This window comes from Leishmania panamensis (assembly GCF_000755165.1).
Source record: "Leishmania panamensis strain MHOM/PA/94/PSC-1 chromosome 34 sequence".
NCBI classification, from domain to species: Eukaryota; Euglenozoa; class Kinetoplastea; order Trypanosomatida; family Trypanosomatidae; genus Leishmania; species Leishmania panamensis.
The window spans coordinates 859,729-878,817 of record NC_025881.1 but is presented as its reverse complement, the minus strand read 5'-3'; the positions used below and the strand labels follow the sequence as shown (position 1 = coordinate 878,817).

Genomic DNA, 19,089 nt, shown 5'->3' with positions numbered 1-19,089 from the left:
AGCGGCGCAGAGGAAGCAAAGGCAAAGAAAAACAAAGACGACCGACTCACATACACAGGTGCGGCATCGGGGGGGACCCTTGTCATACATGAAAATGCGCCCATACATACGGCATACACGCACACGCACACGCACAACATTTGCTTACCACAGCCGCTAAACACTACACTCTCCTACCTGACGTGCGACCGACCAGTAGAGCAGCGTTTCTTCACTCCTTTTCGAGGCACTTTTCCGATTAACCGCTTTAGAGGAACTGCCGCCACCACGTGAGCAGCGTCACGCGGCCACTGGCATCGCCGACGGCTACTTCGGCAATGTTGTGAGGCAGCTCCGCATCACTCTTGCTTGGCGTCGGTGGCGGCAATACCGCGAGGCACGTTGGTGTGTGGGTCCACAAGTACTCGCCATCTGGGGTGTGGTGTACGGACTCCGCTGCTCCGGTCTGCAGCGTCACTGCGGAGGCGTCGGGCAGGCGCCAACAGACGAGGCTATGACCCAGTGCAAACAAAATATGGCCTGCATGGTGAAACGCAAGAGAGCGCAGCGGTGCCGTCGACATTCCTGGCGTAGGCATCAGACTTGTGTAGACGCACGTCGGCCTGCAGACAACCGCTGCATGTATCTGCTGCTGCTGCTGCCACGCGCAATACGCGGCGCTAATGCAGAAGAGGTTGACAGCACCGCCCGTCATGCCGACGGCGATCCATTGGCCATCAGGAGACGTGCGCATCAAGGAGACTTCATGTGCCGCTGCCGTCGTGCCTGGGTGGTTGCTCGAAGGTACGACGAGTAAGCACCGCACCACCAGTAGGGCAGTCCCATCGCTTTGTTGCAGTGTGAGCAGCTGCACCTCTGGCTCGCTGTGTGGTGCCGCCAGGACACACATGTAGGGCGACCGCACAGTAGCTGATTCCCATAGCTCCATGAGCTTATACCCCAACGGGCCATTCGAGGCACACACCTGTGACCTGTTAAGTGAGCACCTCATTGTCATTTCACACGCAATGGCGGCGGTGTTCGCGGTTGTTGGCTGGTGACCTTCTTCTGACGTGGGACTCGGCTCATCCCACGGACGCAGACGCCACTGTCGTAGCTCCGTTGCCGCAACCGTCGTGCAGACCTCGTCGTCCTCGGCGTCGACGAGCACATGGAGGTAGTGGCGGCGATGGCGCCACTCAGCAGAGTTGAGGTGCATCCTCTCCTCTGTCGCGGTAGCGTCTGCACCCACCAGAGGTGTCTTCTCCCCCTTGGGCAATAACTCGCCGACGTTTTCCTGCAGCAGCTCTGACAAACCCATCGTCCACCGCAGCCGGCCAGACTCGCAGGCAAAGCAGCGCACGCGTGCGTCGGTTGTCACAACCCAGAGATAGCGCCCCCTAGCCGAGAAGGTGAGGGATGCGATGGGGGCATCGAACCACTTGCTACCGCGGAACTGCGAGACGAGGGTGCCCTGCAGGCCGTCGTGCACCCACACTGTGCGATCCTCCGACACGGAAGCGACGTAAGCGCTGGTGCGGCACACCGTGAGAGACTCCACCGCTGCCGTCGGCTGCCGGGCGTACCACGCCGCCGTTCCGCTCTCCGGATTTACCCAAGCCAGCGAGCGATCGCTGCTAGCCGTCACCACGAAGCGACGATTTGGCAGAAAGGCGGCACACCTAATTGGGCCCAAGTGAGTCGACGGCTTCCCTGCTGCTGTGGCTACCGCAGACGTCACGGGGGTCAAAATAATGCGTGACAGGGACCCCCTGTCCGGTCCATATCCGCCCTTCTCCTGCTGTTGACGGTAGAGGTAACCGACGGCATCGCGTTGCACAGCGTTCAATAGGTTCGCCGGGATCTGCAAAGCGACTTGCACAAGAAGAGTCGGGTGCAAGGACAGAAGCAGACCGTACTGGTGGGCAAAGCAGACGTAGTCGCGCATGCGATTCAGCACTGCCGGAAGGGCGTAGCGACTCGACCCGGCCGAGTCGGACGTACTCCTCGTTTGTACATCGCCTGCCGCCATCGCGCCGATCCCCGTCCTGACGCTTTCAATGGCGGACTGCTGTTGCTGCTGCCGCCACGAGGGCTCCTCGATATCCTTGCCGAAGAGGTGGCGCTCGTAGCGCTCGTTAAATGCTGCCGTAAGGTCGCGCAAGTATGCGTAGCCCAGCCCGGACACGTACACCTGCTCCAAGAACGGTATAGACAAGATCGTCACATCCATCTTCGACCAAAAGCCGCCGCTCCGTGTCATATGGTAAATCACCTCCTTCATGGCGCGCCGCTGCAGCGCCTGCGTGTCAGGGCAAGTAAACGCCTCAGCAGCAGCCGCATCGTCCACGCGACGCACCTTGGTGGCCCCTGTGGTCGCTGCCGCGCCAGGTCGCAGCCATCGGTAGACAATAGAGAGATAGTACTGTGCCAGTTGCCCATGCCAGACGCTTTGATCATTCTGGACCTGCAGCTCGTCTGCCACTAGCCTGAGGGACTCGCGTTTCACCACCTCGAGGAATGACGGGGCGGTCAGGCGTGCGGCACCAAGGAGGACGTTACCGCTCCTAACACCCATCACCTCCGCTGCCTCAGTGGGTGCCTCCGGCTCGAGGGCAGGCCGCAGCAACCGCAGCAGCTCCTGCAGTCGACACGTGGATAAGCTGGGCAGCAGGTCACACAGCTCCGGCAGCAACAGACCCCACCGAGACGCCATCAGCAACCCCAGAACATGGCGGGTGACTGGGAGGCCAAAGGCGTGAATAAGGCGACCGTACACGTCCTGCGCGGCCTCCTGGAGAGTGTCCGGGAACGCCTGAATCGCTTGCCTCTGCGTCAGAAAACCAGGCGCCTCATGCACACTGCGTGTGGCGTCAAGCAAGTAGTTCATGTACTCCGCATTCGGGGCATCGCGCTTGCTACGAGCGCATTCGAAATCGTCCTCGGAGAAGACGAGGCCGACGCGCGCGAGGGAAGCTGGGGACAGGTACTGCTCCACCTCGTTTGCCGACACCGCCCCAAAGCTGAGCATTTCCACACTATCGCGACCGAGGTGGGAAAGAGTCCTAAAGGCAGGGCTGCTCGACACACAGCTGGCGATGAGGCGGACATGGCGAGCTAGTGCACGAGGCAGCAGCGCATTCATTGGCGTTGTATGTAACTTGGGCTGAGTCTTGGAGATGAGCGTCGCAGCTGACGGGGCGGCCGAACACGGTGCCGGAGTGGTGATCATTTCTGTCGACCAGTTGGTGGGCTCGGCGCCGCCTCCAGTAGTACCATTGCCGCCACTCCCTGGAGGGTGCACAAGGGCACCGCATGGTTGGACCGGCATCTCAAACCCCTCCAAGCCGTCCAGCAGGACAACAAAGGCGTGTGCCGAGGCCGTGCTGCCAGCGTCTACTGCCCCGTCGGCCCCCAAAGTGTACTGGGCTACGTAGTCTGGTAGCCCTGCCTCACGCATGACCGTGACAGCACTCGCCGTCGCAGCGCTGGTATGCACCAGCTTGCTAGTGTTTGTGCTAGACACAGAGCCAGAGATGAGCTGCAGGAAGAACGCGCTCAAGCGCTCCATGTCTACCTCGGCATTCACGTAGCGTAGCACCGCGGCATTTTTCGTCAGTTGAGACACGACGTGAGTCATAACGCTACGAAGCTCTGTCGGCTCTTCGTGCAATAAGGATGAGCGTGTCGTGTACGCGGCCAATGTGTAAGCGTGCTGAAGGGTCTGCAGGCGGGTCGCGCCGCGTGCCATGAGACTGCTGAGGGCAGCGGCGTCCGTTCCGTGCAAAAGCAACATGTTGCGGCTAGGCGGGTTGGCAGCGTACAGGACCATGCGGTTTATGAGGTTCTTCTTCGCCGCCCCGCTGCTGGTAGCGGCCAGTGACTGTAAATAGGTCACGTCCCACGCCCGCTGCGTTCCAGTGCTCCTCAGCAACAGGCTCAGCGACTTTGACCCTACGGCGAACTCGGCCGCTTCCGTGATTCCACGCTTCCGCGCCTCCGCGGCGACACAGGCCTCCACAACAGTGCGAAGTCGAGTATACACAGCCATCTGGAATCCCTCGAGCTGCTTCAGTCGCACGCCACCCTGCAGGTCTATACCGTCAAAGGTAGCGGTGTACTGCGGCACGACAAGCTCCGCCACCGGCGCTGTGGCCACGACATGCTCACGCCAAGCCACATGCCGCCTCCAATGGTACTCTTCCGTTGCATAGTCCCACTCGAGCGAGGTGGGGATAGCTGCGGACGACGATACAACCGCCGTCTTCTCTGCTGTGGCAGTACTCGGAGACGGGCCCTCGCCACCGATGACAATCGCGCGTACGACGCTTCGGTGGCGATCTGGATGCGCAATGCTCGGGTCGGCGGTAAGCAGCGGCGCCAGTGCCGCAGGCATCTGAAGCGTCCGCGTGTCGCGTCGCGTTGCTACGAGGAGCCACTGTGTGCAGCGTAGCGCGGCTTCGTGTGCCTCGTACAGAACCGGCTGAAGCGGTGTGGCGGCTTCTTTGGGCTCATCGTCGTCATTGCTCTCCATACGTTGAGCGGCGGACTGCGTGACCCCCTGCAGCCTCAGCATCGCACTGGCAGAGAGTTGCACGTAGTCACCAGGGCGGTCGCCTACGAGCTCTATCGTAGCAAATCGCCCGCGCTCAACGACGGAGGTAACGTGGCAGGATGGGCAAAAGTACAATGCTCGGTTGTACGACTCGGATGTGCGGTGGGGCCGCAGTCGCACCACACCATCACTTGCCTCGTCATCGCCTTTGACGACCCCTGCACCGCCGCTGACGACGACAGGGCGAAGAATAACCCGGTACGAGGAGAACTTCTGGTTAAGTCGCGGAAACACCTCGTCGCACAACAGACGCACCTCAGTGTCAAACAGTAGCGGGGGTGCCAGAATAGGCACATCGAGAACACGCCAGCCTGTTTGCGGGGATACTGGAGGGAATAGATAGCCCTCCTCCAGCGCCGCCTCGACCCTTGCTCGAAGAGTCTGCAGTATCTGTGCCTCGTCAGCTGTCGCCGCAGCAGTACGCGATGGTGACGCGGAAGGTGGGGCAACTACAGCTGCAGTCGACTGCGAGGCGACAACGCGGACCGAGATGGTGTCGTGGCGCGATGCATTGTACTCCAGAGCACGTGTCAACTTATGCAGCACGGCTGCAGGTACATGGGTGCCGTTCAACTTCACAACACGAAGGGACGGCGTCTGTTGTGCCAGGCTTAAAAGAGCAAGCCCGCCGGCCAAAGAAACGTCCGTGTTGTCGGACAAGTCCAACATGGACAGCTGCGGGTGACCTCGCATAGCGCGACAGAGAAAAACGACTGCGTCATTCGTGATGCCGTTGCGCGGCGCGCGTACCTCGGTTACCTTTGGGTTGTGTGGAAGCACGACCGCAATCGCCTGCAACCCAGCAGCGCCAACGTAGTTGCGTGAGAGGTCAACGACGGAGCCATTCTGCAGCACTGGGAGTTGCTCCACGACAGCCTTGTTGGCCTTGTGACTGAGTGCACGGCAGCATGATTCAAACTCGCCTGCCGTTGAGGAATCAGCGACAGAGATCAAAGGTGATCCACGTACTGAGGCGGCATTGACTGCAGCAGTGTGTGATGAAGCTGCTGTGAGGAAGTCTTGCATTTCTTTTGCTGCTTGCGCTACCACACAGTGCTCTCTACGTGCAAATGCAGTCCACCAGCAGGCCCTGCCTGAGAAAGGGTAAAGAAGAGCGCAAATGCACAAGCAGGTCAGGCCTCAACATAGCAGTCCACACGCTGCCAGTTATAAAGGGGTGTGGCGTATTGTGTTCAGCTCGCCACTTATATCGACTCACCACTTCTGGGGACTTCGCTTTTCAATTTGATATTACCGCGGCTCGTCTCCCAACGAAGTGCCTCTGCGAAATTGCACCGATAAAATAACGCTGCTGTGAGAGGAGAACGAGAGAGCGACAGGCTGTTCGATTATGCCAGCGAGATCCGAAAATGTGGGTAAAAGGAAACGGAGAGACCGTTCAAGGAGGAGACAAAGCGTGAGTGGGCCCACGCGTAGGTGTGTGGGTGGGTCAAATATCACCCAAATCAAGCGTGTCACGGCGGGTTGGCGCTCAGGAGACAGGCGAAAAGGAGTGAAGAAGAAGGCATGGAGGAGAAGCGCTGTGGGATAGCGAATCCAGCCAACGCCATTGCGCAAAAGAGAAGCACGGAGCAAAGAGGCAAACTCAGACACTGCCTTCTGCGGAAGCGATACCGCTGCGGCATCATGAAGGCGTGCACTCATCACGTGGCTACACGAAACAGGGTCGGTGTCGTCATCGCTCTCTATCACTGCCTCAGTCGCACTTGAACGGAAAAGAAGAAGAGAGCGGGCGGAAAAAATGGGGCACTTGTGCTCCTGTTTGATCAGTTCGCACTGCTGCTCGTCGACGTTCGCGCTTCTCTTCGCTGTATACGTACACGCCTAATAGCGTGTGATAGCGACTTCAGTCGTTGTTCTCTTTGCTTTATCCAGAGTGTGTGTTAGACAAGGAAACCACACGCCGCCACGCACACCCATTCAAGAAAAAAAGAAGAGAGAGGGAGACACCAACACAGCCGCATAGACATGCGCTAACACAGGCACTACAATGCAGACGTGCACACCACCCGCACATCGCTCTCCTCTCACAACGGTGCAGCGTGCAAACAGGATTGGCATTGGGGAGAGGAGCAGAGTAAAAACCATCTCAGGACCCTGCACGTCTCAGTGCCTTGCCCTAGCGAGCCTCAGAGCACCTGTTCAAGTACAGGACGCCAGATGCTCAGCTGCAGAGAGGATCATCTTTCTGCAACAGAGCAGAATCAGCGAGACAGTTAGCTGCAACGAGATGCAGCGCGCTGTTTTCACTTTGGGAGAGTAGGGAACGCTGCTTTTTTACTCTCGTGTGTCGGCAGCCAGCTCATGCATGGACTCAGCAGTGCCATCTTCTCCATCCAGCATGACTGGCTCCTCTTCCTCATCCGCGCCCCTCACGAAGGGCTCCATTTCGTCCTCCTCTTCCTCCGGCTCATCGTCTGACAAGGTCTCCGCGAAGATGCCGTTCGTCGGCTCACGGTTCTTCATGATCAAGCGCGCGACCCACGACTGTCCTGGCGCAATCAGGCCAATGAAGTTGTGGAAGTGTGGGGTTGCAAAGTCGAGGAGGTTATCGCGGTCCGGAATGCCCATTGCTGCGCTGCACTCCACGCAACCCGTCGCGTACCACTGGGCTTCTGACAAGATGCGACGGCACCGACGGCAGGCATAGTAGCGCCCATCCGTCAGTGGCAGCTGCGGCGGGGCTTCCACCAGCTCCTCCGTGGGCGCTGCATGAAGGCCTCCCGATGTCCGCATCACTTTCCTACTAGAATTAAACACCACGCCGTCGCTGGCGCCCCCCCCACACACACTGTGTGGTGATGGTGATGGGAGAGCTGTTGCGCTACCTGTGCCTTCACAAGAACACCGCGGAAGCACCAGCAGAAGCAATGGTAGTAGTTCGCCGTAAGAGTCACTGATGGTGAGTTCGGAGTAGCCTCGGTAAGTGGGTTGCTCTGGAGTCCACAGGGAGGGGGGCGTCTTCAAGGGAAAGTCTGCCGATGTGTGTATACTTGCCCAATAGTGAGTCGTGGTGCACTGACGTGCGGGTGTGCTTTTCTGGCTGTGGGCCTGTAGGTGAGAAGGTTGACGTGCAATGCAATACAGTGGTCAGCGCGCGTGCGCAGATGCCAGGAAACAAAGAAAGAGGACAGCAGAGGGAAAGGAAGAACAGAAGATGAGTGGAGCAGCGAAGAGAGAGAATCGCTTCACTTGTTTGACCGCAAAGGGTAAAAGAGAGGGGAGAGAGGCGCCTATTCGGGGGGGGGGGCACAGAGAGTGCGGTAGTCCGCCTGTAAACCGATTGATGCACCCCGCCCCCCAAAGTTTGTAGAGCACGAAAAAGCTCGAAAAGGCTGACATTGTCAAGCCCAGGATTCTTTTCCTTGCTGAATTGTTCCATCGTACGTTCAGCTGTACCAGCCACGCGGCGGGCTCGTCCTGGTGTGTGAGCAACAACAAACAAACAGAGGAAGAGAAGAAAGGAAACAAGCAACGGGGGCGGGGAGAAAGTGGAAAAGCGAGTAGTCATAGAGCGGGGGAAGCAGGAGAGATGAGGACGGTTGACATGGGAGAAGTCGGAGGGAGAAACGTCGCAAATAGCGAGTAAGCGAGGGAAGAGGAAAAGGGCACACAGGGGAAGAGGGGGGAGGGAGAGGGGGAGGACTAAGAGAAGAAAAATGGGCGACACAGGCAAAACAAACAGCGAAGAGCGAAAGGAGGAAACCGCACAATTAGGAGGAAGGAGCGGGGAGAAGAGGCGTTACGCACACCGAGGAAATCAGTTGGAAGGCAAAACATCAATAGCCACCACATTGAAGAAATCACATCATTGAAATCCCACACACACACACAAAGCAAGAGGAACACGATACAGAAACTGACAAGGGGAAACAAAGTATAACGTCAGTTCCACGCCCGGCATCCAAGACTCCGTAGCACAGCAGCGGTGGCATACACAGAGGCAGGGAAGGACGTAGAGGTGCACACCTAGGATGCCATCACGCTTCTACCCTCAAATGGGCCCACCCATCGTTCTCAGCTCCAATGAAGCACGAACAAACAGCCAAACACAGGGAAATAAAATGGTATAGTGAAGAACGGAACGCGCTGCCTCTGTCTTTTTTTTTTTACTCACATCTATACCAAAAGCGCTTCCCTGATGATGGGGGACGCCTCAGCGTGGTATATCGGGGTCCTGCAGGCACACTGTAAGGAAGACACTCCGTCCCTATCCCTGCCAATGCAGAGGCAGCTCTGGTGGCGACAGAGGTAAGCACCTACAATGTGGTGAGGTCAAAGCGATGTATCACTGCTGATGTTGGCGGTCAGGTGTTCGATAGCGCTCCATCGGAGCGACCTGAGACAGCGAACACGCCTGTGTCATCCATAAAATCCGTCAGGCAGGACTGCGTCCAAAGAACAACAAATAAAGGAAAAGGTATGTCGGTGAGGAAGCTGCTCCTACTGTACATCAGTAGACATACTATCCACTTTGCTAGCGCGCACATGCGTAAGATGAAAAAAGAAACACGAGCATTCGTCTGAAAACAACTCCTCAAGATTATCCCTAATGTCGTACTGCACACACAACGAAAGAAAAAGGGTAGGAGTCACAACCACACACAAATGTTCTCTTTGTTGGCCCTCAACCCCTCCTTTCCACCACGAACAAGTCGTCCAACGCAAACCAATGCAGCGACACCTCGCCTACCTCTGTTGCATCACAGCTGCACCCGGGTCGTCTCGCACGAGCCTTCCGACCGACGAATCGATCCATGCGTCTAACCGGCTCTTCTCATCCCTCCGCATCCCCTTTTTTCAGATATGCGCGGCACGATCGGCGCCAGAGAGATCTGAGTGAGCGGCATGTCTTGATCCGAGAGGGCCGGGTTCAGGGTGCTGCTCGACAGCCAAGGGCGGTGGTGTCTGCCGCACGGGTAACAGCGGATGCTAGGCTAGCGTCTGACACTCTGACGGAGTCCGTAAACCATTCAGTGGGCGAGAGCGCTTCTGCCAATGTTGCAAGCCTGTCAGCTTTGCCGTGGTTGCTCCAATGCACAGTAGCCTGAGACGAGTGGAAATGAGAGGCGCACGCGATGGCTGGTAGCACCAGTCATTGGCACCCAACAACGTCGCAATGTGCCATCTTCCACCCCTGTAGAATCCATGATGAGCGCGATAACGAGGGAGAGCGAGTCTGTGACAACAAGAGCGACACGTGCTTTTCTGCGCTATAAATGGCCTCATTCTCTTCGTAGCAAGTCAGGCACCAGCCCCATCATCTCACACTCAGTGCGGAGAGCAGCAAATAGGAGGGTGGCCGCAGCCATTGGTCGCTACACTTATGAGGGTATGATGATTATTTAGCACCCCGGCTGCCCTTGGCGTGATGTCTCTCCGTGCCACACCATCTTGCCACAACGAGTAAGGAAACTTCACAAAATGGGAGAGTCTCTACCGACGTGCCGCTGACTTTTCTTCGTCCGAAGAGTCCGCTCGCAGTTCGCCAGCAAGTGGCACGTTGAAGTTCAGGCGACCACTGAGCATGAGAGGTGTGCACGCGTGAAGAGCGCCGAGGGTGCCGCTGCCTGTAAATTCGGGTGAGAGCTGCCGATGCGTCGTAGCGACACCGTGATCTCGTGTGCACTCATCTGGCACCTAATGCGAAACGCCGCCTCCTCGCGTGATTGCGGAGGGACGCAGGCGGGTGCAGCGCAGCAGCACCACGGTATCGACGAGTGGTGGATCGGCCACTTTGAGGCCTCCGTCATTTGTGTATGTTGCGGTACCCGCAGTGACTGCGGCTTCTCTGGCGTAAAAATGCTCAAGGGCCTTACCGCTGGTTTTGCTATCGCTGCCTCAACATGTGGTGGGATCGTAAAGTATCCTAGTTTCACTCAGCGCTATGTAGAAACGACGGAGACGATCCTTTAACGGACCCCATACTTGTGAGCAGATCGCCCTCAGATCGGCCAGTCACGCCGTGGCTACTTTAATAACTGCAGCGACGTGTGGGCCACTGCCGCACATTGCCTAGAGGTGCACACCGAGAAGGCAGCGGTGGTAATCCCCTTCCAAGTGCGTGCGCACAACGGAGAGCCACAGTTGATCGCCGTGCCGTGCAAGACAGCAACAAAAAAAAGGAGTGCGCATACAGTTTTTGAGGGGGACGCTCAGCTGCCTTGTGGTGCTCCAGGCCCGAGTGCGCCACCCCTCACCTTGCCAGAGGGTAAATCGAGGTGTCATTCCTATCACGTCCTTCTCTGTGGAGAACGCGATAGGAACGTGAGGTTATCAGAAAAGATGGCGTGGTACAGTCCGAGGCACATTGTTCAGCTCCACGCTCAGCAAGTTTACTGCAATCAAGAAAAGAGGGCCTAGGACTGATCCCTGCAGGACTCTGTATGTAAGCATGCCCACCCCTCGATTTCGCCGTGTGGGCACGAACACGGGCGCGACGACTGCCTGAGAAATACATGGTCCAGCGACTAAGGTGCGAGCCTATGCTGATTTTCTTCAGTTCTGCGATGACACCGCCGCGATCTACCAAGTCCAACGCGCTAGTGCAGTCCATAAAACACGCCTCCTATCTCGGTACCTGGCTGGCACTGCACCACCCTATGGAGTAACCAATCCAGGGGATCTATGGTGGGGTTGCAAGAACGGAAGCTAGAGGGTGATGGTCGCCACTTGTCTTCCACGTGGTCACGCAGTCGCCGCGAGACCATTCGTTCGAGTGACTTGCACAGACGGCTGGTTAACGTCACATGGCGGTAGGACGCGGAATCGTCTTCAGGCACGTGCAGATTCAGGGACAAAATAAGCCCCGCTTTCTACGTCGCGGGGACGCAGCAGGTGGCGGCGCTCTGGTTGTAACTGTTCAGCGGATCGCTTCGGCAGTGTAACAGGAGGGCATTGACACTGAGACAGTGAGCTTCGTCGGCGCCTGAGACGAAGCCACAGTGGACCTCGCAGACTGCCCTCTCGAGATCGCCCATTGTGAACGATTGGAGGGGCGTGGGGCTGGGTCTCAGTGACGCACAAAGGGTGAGAGCTGCGGGCTGTCGCGGTGGCTTCTGTTGGTGCACCCCCGTCAATACGTTTGCCCTGCTCTCTCGCATTGAGAGGTGGCGTTTTCCTCGCCCCATTGCTAGGGCGTGCAGTGCGCGGGTGAGGTGGGGGGAGGCATCGCTAGACTGGATGTGTGTCCAGGATCGAGGGTTACGAAGGGGAAGGGCGAGGGCGTTGCAGGACGGTACTCATCCTTCACGACTGGTTCATTGCAGGTCTTTGATGAACACGTCTGAGAGAGCGATGCTCGGGCGACGCACAGAGTACCCTGTGGAGAGCTGCTTCCTATAACGGCAGTCGTGTTGTCAACCACGATCGATAAGGGGTCCTTGCAGATCAGAAAGTGTTTCGAGTGGTGGTTGCCAATGGTCCTCCATTTTACCCACTCCATGAGAGAGACACTGAGGCTGTGTGTATCCGTGGTGAAGTTGTGGTGGGGGCGACAGCATGGGCAATTCCTGTTCACACCCCGAGCGCGCTTTCGGGTTGTCGTGATGATGGACATCAGCGGGGCAGTCTAGAGACGCGCGCGGGCTAGCGTCTCTGTCGCTGTGGCGGTCACATTTCTTCCGGATGCACCCGTCGAGCAACGCATAGTGCAGTTCCGCGTTCGTCCTGTAGAAAGAATATAACTGGGCGAAAGTCATCACTGGCGGCACAGGGTAACATCCCTTCACAAAGTAGACAGTGAGCTTGATCGTGCAGTGGTCACTCGGCGCCGTGGGTCCGTCTGTGGACGCGAAAGACTCCAAAAAAAGAAAAAGGAAAAACTGGGAGCGCAGCGAAGGGGACTGACAACAGGAACTAGAGAGAGACTATGGCAACGCTGCTGCAACACGATGAGTCTTTATCCAATAGGGAAAAAACTGGCAATAAACAGAGGACGAAAATGGCGGGTGGGGGGCATGAGAGATGCACCCATGGGAAAGACAACACATGAAGATGAGCTCCACTCACTCCTTCCCTGGCGACGAAGTCACGCACAGGCACACATACGTGCATGTGCATGACGAAAAAAAAAAAGAAAAGAGAAGGGGACGTCATAGATAAAGAAAGAAGGCTGCACGGGGCTCACGTGCTGCTCCATCTGTGGGGGCAACATAAAATGAGTAAGGTGAAAGAACATGAGAAAAAGAGAGAGAAGTAATCGCACACAGACAAAGAGAGAGTGTGTTGAGAGCCACGTAGCAGATAAAAAAGTGTTCAAAGGTGATCACACGAACGAGTGCAGAGGATAAAAGGAAGGAAGATGCGCGAAACACGGCAGGATGGCATCCATATCTGAAGGTCCATAGGAATTGATCAACATATCACAGAGCGTACTCACATGTCGCACGAACTTTGCGATGATAGGAAAAAAGACGGCGATAACCCCGAGCTTCTCCTTACCACTCTCACATACTCAATGTAGGCGGGTGTGCAGGCATGTGCGCTGGCCCTGTCGTTTCGGTCTCCACATCCTTGCCTGCGTGTACCAATGAGAGCGTGCACTACCTGTCCCGCTCCCCTGCATCTCCGTTTCCAGGTATCGGTGTTCCTCGACATGCCATCGTTTTGTTGTTGCTCGCTTTCTGCTGCACGTACAACTGAGCTGGCTCCTTCTCGCAGCTACTGTTTTTTTGCTCTTGCTTTCCTTTTTCTTTATTTTCTTTTTTTTCGGAGGGGTGTTTGTTGTGGTTGTTGATTGTACATGAAGCGATATCGGAAGCCAACAAAGGCCGAACGAGCAAAAAAAAAAAGGAAAGAGGGGGGAGGGCGTTGGATGAAGACCCCCCCCCGCCGCTGCGTCCCACATTGAGCACTTTTGAGAATCCAAAAGGAGAAGGAAGAAGAAGATTTCAGAGAACGACAGCAACGAGAGCAAAGAAAAATCACCGAAGGTGAAACGGGACAGGGAAAGAAAAAAAAAACGATGCCGCCATCCACCCACCTACTCCCTCCGCCCCCTCCTCCCCACCCACAGACAGGGGCAGAGAGGGCATCATGGCAATGAACAACAAAAAAAAAGGAGGGGCAAAAGTAGAATGCGCCTTTTTCGTCGGCTCCCTCGTTGATGTCCCATCGTTTTCAAACGTCCGCACTCGCCATCGAGAGGGAGAGGGAGGAAGAGGTGAAAGAGGAAAAGGGAGAAGAGAAAGAAGGTGGAACAAAGAAGGGCGTAGAAGGGAGGGAGATGATGTCGCAAAGAAAAATGCGCAATGAAATCTTCGCAGAAAGGGAAAAAAAAAATAGAAGTCGCTGCTGAGTGGAGGAGAGACAGAGAGGGGAGGAGAATAGCGGGGGAGACTTGGGAGCGGTGGGGAGGCTGTCACGAAGACAACACTATCAAATGAGCCCCTTTTCCAGAGCAATACAGGCATAAAAAAAAAGAGAGCACAAGATGAACCTGAGACACGCATCAAGTGTCAAGGGTAGCTGCTCAGTTGCTTTCGCGTGTTCTTCGGTCATTGTATACACATCTGCATATCCGCGTAAAGGGTAGGTGCGATCACAGCGGTTACCGCATTTCGCTGCACCGCCTGGTGCGAGACCGCACATCATAAGAGAGAGGGAGAGAGGGGGGGGGGGGCAAAGAAATAAAGGGAAATTGAAAGAAAATATGCACAGTGATGGATTGAGTGATGACGGCGGGGAGGAGAAAAGGGGAACAAGGAACGATGTGTGAGACGCAGAATGCGATGAAGAGCGGTGTGACTCCACCTCACGTGACACCTGCGAGAAGATGGTTCGCGTAGCACCAAGAGAACAAAAAAGGGGAAGAGGAAACGGTGCCCATTGATGAGACATACCTGGCAGAAACAAGAAAGCAGGGAAACATGCGAGACCAGACTTGAGCACGCACACACACTCATCAGAGCGCTGAGGGGATAATACTGCAAAAAGGCAGCGTGTTGAAGAAACAACTTCACGAGCGCTTTCCGTTAGTTGAAAGGCGCTTCTTGATCTTGGGAAGAACTACGTTGTCATTGGACGGCGAGGCAATCTCGTTGGCACGCTCCAGCCACTGTGGAACGGAACTGTTGCCAGATTTGCTCAACAACACCTCCGGCGATGATGGCGGCGGCGCATCCCTTGTTGTGGTACTTGCCATGCTTCGACTCCGGCCAACTTGCTCGCCAAACACTGCGGTGCTCGTGCGTGAGGAATTTTCGAGGACGCTCGAGAAGTTTCGAGGACGTCCCGGCGGCTTCTCCTCCCTCGGCACGGTCGGCTGCAGCACCGTCTCTGTTTCCCGGGTGTTGGACCCAGCTGCACTAGAGGAGCCGACCTGACCAAGCGGCCCATCGCCATGCGCCGAAGAACCATTGGGCTGCGCGGCATTTATCTTGAACAAATCACTAACTGGCGCGTGGAAGCCACCTTCGCTGCTGCTGCCGCTGCTACTTGGGCAGGTGATGCTGATCGTCAGCGGTGAGCTCACGCGATCCGATGGCGAGAATGAGGGAGAAGTCCGCCCACCATGGGCATCCGCCAAGCCCAATGGTGTCAGGGTACGCACTTGTGGTAGTGGGCCCACTACATGGTTGGCTATCATATTCGACTGCTCGACCGATGAGCGGATGTTGCGCTTCCGCTGCTTTTCCTCCGCATTCGCCATGCTCACCATGATGGCAGGACTCACGACACTGCTGGGTACCACCGTGCCATCCACGCCGCCTGATACCGCTTCCAGCTCGTCGACAAAGCGAAGTTTGCTAGAGCAGCGAGTCAGATCGCTGCCTGCAGTGCTGCTGAGCACCGAGACACTGTCGTTAGGCGAGTGCGTCGCCTCCTGGCCAAGGCGCACCGTCACTTCGCTCAGGAGAGCCTCGCGGTAACGACAAGCGAACACTTCCGGAAGCTGCGTAAGATGCTTGAAAAAGAGGTAGTTGCGGACGTCACGTAGGTTGTTTGTGGCGCTTTCCTCCGGCTCGCGAGTGGAGCACTTGCCTATAAGGTCAAACACCGCTCGCAAGCTTGAGTGGAACACGGAATTGCGGCGCAGCCCACCCAGCCGGTTGTAGGCTTTCAGGAGGTAGCCAAAGGTGTCCCTCTCCACGGTGAGTTGACGGCAAATCGTGGTGATAAGCTGCGGCGACAACGCCTCACGCGACGGCACGTACGACGACAGCGGATTCACATCCGCCTCTGCTGTTACCACCGTCATCTGCATCACAATGACCTTTAAAAAGCGTACGCAGCCACACAGAACATCAAGCCCGACCTGGCACCGGGCGCCAGCTCCGTTCGCACCACACAGGGTGTCGCACACACCTTCGATGAACTGCCAGATGTGGGATTTGTAGTGGAAGACAGTTTTGAGCATCAACTCACGATTCGCGTTGTTGGTGAGGGACACCATGTACTCGAGTACCCGCACTAGCGCGGGGGTGATGCCCTGTGGCAGCGGTAACACCGGCGAGACCGCACCGCCCCCGCCAGATCCCGGGCCGGTGTTCGACGCCACAACCGCCGCCCCCCCGGCACCGCCACCGTTACCGTCGTGATGCACAGGTCGGCCGCCGCTATTCTGCGTCACGCTGACGTTGCTAAACTGCACGATAGGAATGTTGCGAGCAGGGCCGACAACGCCGCTGAGGGAGGGGGGCAGCGGCACCGGCGTCATGAGGCCACGTGTGGCGTGGGCAATGTACTTGGTGATTATGAAGTTGTGAAAACGATTGCGGATGTCAGTGCTCTCGGCGTCCAGCAAGCGCTCTGACGTGGCAGACCCCTCGTCATCGTGGAGGCCCAGGACGTGAAAGAGCACTAATGGGTTGGAGGACGACATGCTGTCTCGAAGGATACGCTTCGATGACGTAAAGATAGAGTAAGTCGGGCGAGTTGCGTTGGTGCTGATGCCGGGGAGGCCAGTCGACAAGGCTGCCCCGGTAGTACCACTCACAATTAGCTGCCGTAGCATGAATGTGACGATGCCGTTGTACTTGACGGGGTCCGCTAAGATCGGCGCCCGTACGTGCTCGTTCATCAGCTGCTCCTCCTGCCGCTCATTCAGCCGCACGAGCGTGACGTCCAGGACTGCCGCTAGCTCCTGCTCCACAGCGAGCGAGTAGTAGTTGGCGGTGCTGCTTGTCCCATCAGCGGCGCCACTGCTCGAGTTGGAGGCGGCACCGCCACCGCCGCAGCGCCGAGCACCGTTCACTCCGCCCCCACTACTGTCCATAACATGCTTGACGAACGCCGCTGCCGTTCCGCTCGGCATCGCGAACCGTTCCGCCACGAGGGAGAGCGGCTCCAGCAGACCGCTGTGATAAATCTTGCCCACAATTGGTCCCACCATCTCACGCCCGAGCTCGGCAATGCTAAGGGTGACGAGTTCTCGGAAGAAGCGTAGGTGAGCAAGAACTTGCAGCTCCGCCTTTTGCGCCAGGGACATGATGTCCATCGCCGGTGGTGTGGACGAGGGTGACGGTGCGCCGTTCCATACTGCACCCATGCTACTACGTCCCTCAGAATTGAAGGAGGTCGCGCTCGACGAGGTTTCACTGGACGGAACGCGGCTGCGCGCACTCGGTCCACCGCTCATCGTACCGGACATCACCGGAGGCATCACCCGCAGCGCCTCACAAGCCTCTGAGAACAAATTGTCACAGCTGAGCAACAAGCACACAATGTCGTTTCGAATTCTCCGACTCATGGCTGCGAATTTAGTGGGCAGCTCAGCAACCAAGTCTGCGGCGCCACAACTCGGAAAAACCGTTTCTTGCAAAAAGCCGATCCAGCGGTCCTTTCGGATAAGATTGGTGACTTCCTCAGGGATGTGTAGCAGCTGCAGTGGCTCTGGCACCGACCAGCTCAACGGCTCCGCCGCACACTGCAGCCCCGAGAGAAGCAGCGGAAATGTGGCTTCTGATATGAGACAGTCGAGTAAGTCAGCGTTCCCCATGCTCAGCATTATCAGCACCGTACCCTTGTCCGCGTAGAGGGCTCGGTTTGTCCCATGACGGTGCTCAATGATGGAGAGGGACAGCGCGTGCTGCTCAATAAAGCCGAGTGGAGGGTCATACTTCGCATGGATGAAGTACGAGTATGGAAGCACCACCCCCTCTGTTCTGTCAGTCGCCGCCGTGGATGAGGTGGTAGAGGACGTGCTGGCACCCGGTGCCAGCACCGTCTGCTCACTGACTGGCCGGCATCGCTCTAAGAGGTCAAAGCGAAACGCTGGATAGCTCTTGTCTTGCAGCGCAACTAGCGCGCTCCATGACGCGGAGTAGCCCTCCTCCGAGGCATACATAAGACACAGAGAGAGCTGCTTTTCAAAACTGTTCCACACAATGCAGCAGTTCTCGCCAACAAACGGGGTGTCGCTGCTGATGGTGTCTTCGAGAATGATCATCTCGTCCGCTGGGTCATCCTCGTCAAACTCCGAGACCGTGTTCGACAGTGCCGACGCATTCGGAGCGGCTGTGCTCTTCCGTGTCGCAGCCCCTACGTCGCCGTTTCCGTGCACCGCGGCTGCGTCAGCGACACCAGAGGGCGTCAGTTCAGCCACCTTCTCCTTCTGCGCCTCCTTACTGACCTCAGGCGCGACGACACGGATGGTAAAGTCGCAAAATGCAACACGGCCGTCGCCCTGCTCCGCCCACTGGTTCTCCGCGCCGAGAGCCTGCGTCAGCACCTTCACCTCGAGGTTCAAAAGCGAGGTGGTAAAGGCCTGCGGCAGCTTCTGCGCTCGAGCCAGCGTGTCCACCGGTGAGCGCAGCGACACGGCGCTCTCTACTGGCGTCACACCAGTCGCCACTGTTTCGGATGAAGGCGATTTTGACGGGCCGCTGCCAGCCGTAGCGGCAGTCGAACCTATCATATTTCCTCCATCTTCTGAGGTGGCGATGGGACTGGTCAGACCAGCTGGATAGTAGTCTTTCCCACTACCCCTCGCCTCTGGTGTCATCGAGGCAGCCGCAGTCCCTTTTGCTTTCTTGCCTATGTTGTTTGACCCGTTATTCGTACAGTTCTCACTGTTTCGTGTTGACGTAGGTGCGATACTGTTGGTGCTGATGCCGCTGCTGCTGCTGGAGAGCCCCGTGGCACTGCCGTTACTTGTTGTTCCACTTCCGCTCATGACAGCCGCAGCACTCACCCGTATGTTAATCTGGTGACTGAGATCGTTTGCCTCCTGCTGAGACGAGGGCGGCTCGCGGTGTCAGACAAAGGCTAATTCGTGGGGAAGGGGGGGACGGGCAAAGCAAGCGAATCCAGAAAAGCTGCACACTCCACAAGAAGAATCGAGACTCAACAACAAAGTTGTCAAAAGACAAGAAAAAGCCGGTGTGGCGCACAGAGAGAGTGACACACCTTAGCACGCCTCACCACACCTGTGCACGAGAACAACCGCAGTGGAATAGGCCGAAGGCGCTTTTAGAATGAGAAGCGAAGCGTGAAAAGAGAGAGGGGGACGGGTGAGAGGGTGCACAGTGTGG

The 19,089-nt window shown here is 57.1% G+C and overlaps 3 protein-coding genes across 3 annotated transcripts, besides 2 other annotated features; all 3 read right to left on the bottom strand.

Moving 5' to 3' along the window:
* Positions 1–247: 247 nt before the first annotated feature.
* On the bottom strand, positions 248–5,620 carry LPMP_342260 (hypothetical protein; the record flags this gene model as incomplete). Its single annotated transcript, XM_010704350.1, has 1 exon — positions 248–5,620. One exon carries the CDS (start codon positions 5,618–5,620, stop codon positions 248–250), a length of 5,373 nt encoding a protein of 1,790 aa, XP_010702652.1.
* A 1,272-nt stretch (positions 5,621–6,892) lies between these two features.
* LPMP_342250 (hypothetical protein) lies at positions 6,893–7,351 on the bottom strand (the record flags this gene model as incomplete). The annotated part of the gene is made up of 1 exon (XM_010704349.1): positions 6,893–7,351. The coding sequence occupies one exon, from the start codon at positions 7,349–7,351 to the stop codon at positions 6,893–6,895; it is 459 nt and encodes a 152-aa protein (XP_010702651.1).
* Positions 7,352–8,755: 1,404 nt separating this feature from the next.
* Positions 8,756–9,006: a repeat region.
* Positions 9,007–9,255: 249 nt separating this feature from the next.
* Positions 9,256–10,093: a repeat region.
* Positions 10,094–14,573: 4,480 nt separating this feature from the next.
* On the bottom strand, positions 14,574–18,473 carry LPMP_342240 (hypothetical protein; the record flags this gene model as incomplete). The annotated part of the gene is made up of 1 exon (XM_010704348.1): positions 14,574–18,473. The coding sequence occupies one exon, from the start codon at positions 18,471–18,473 to the stop codon at positions 14,574–14,576; it is 3,900 nt and encodes a 1,299-aa protein (XP_010702650.1).
* Positions 18,474–19,089: the final 616 nt, after the last annotated feature.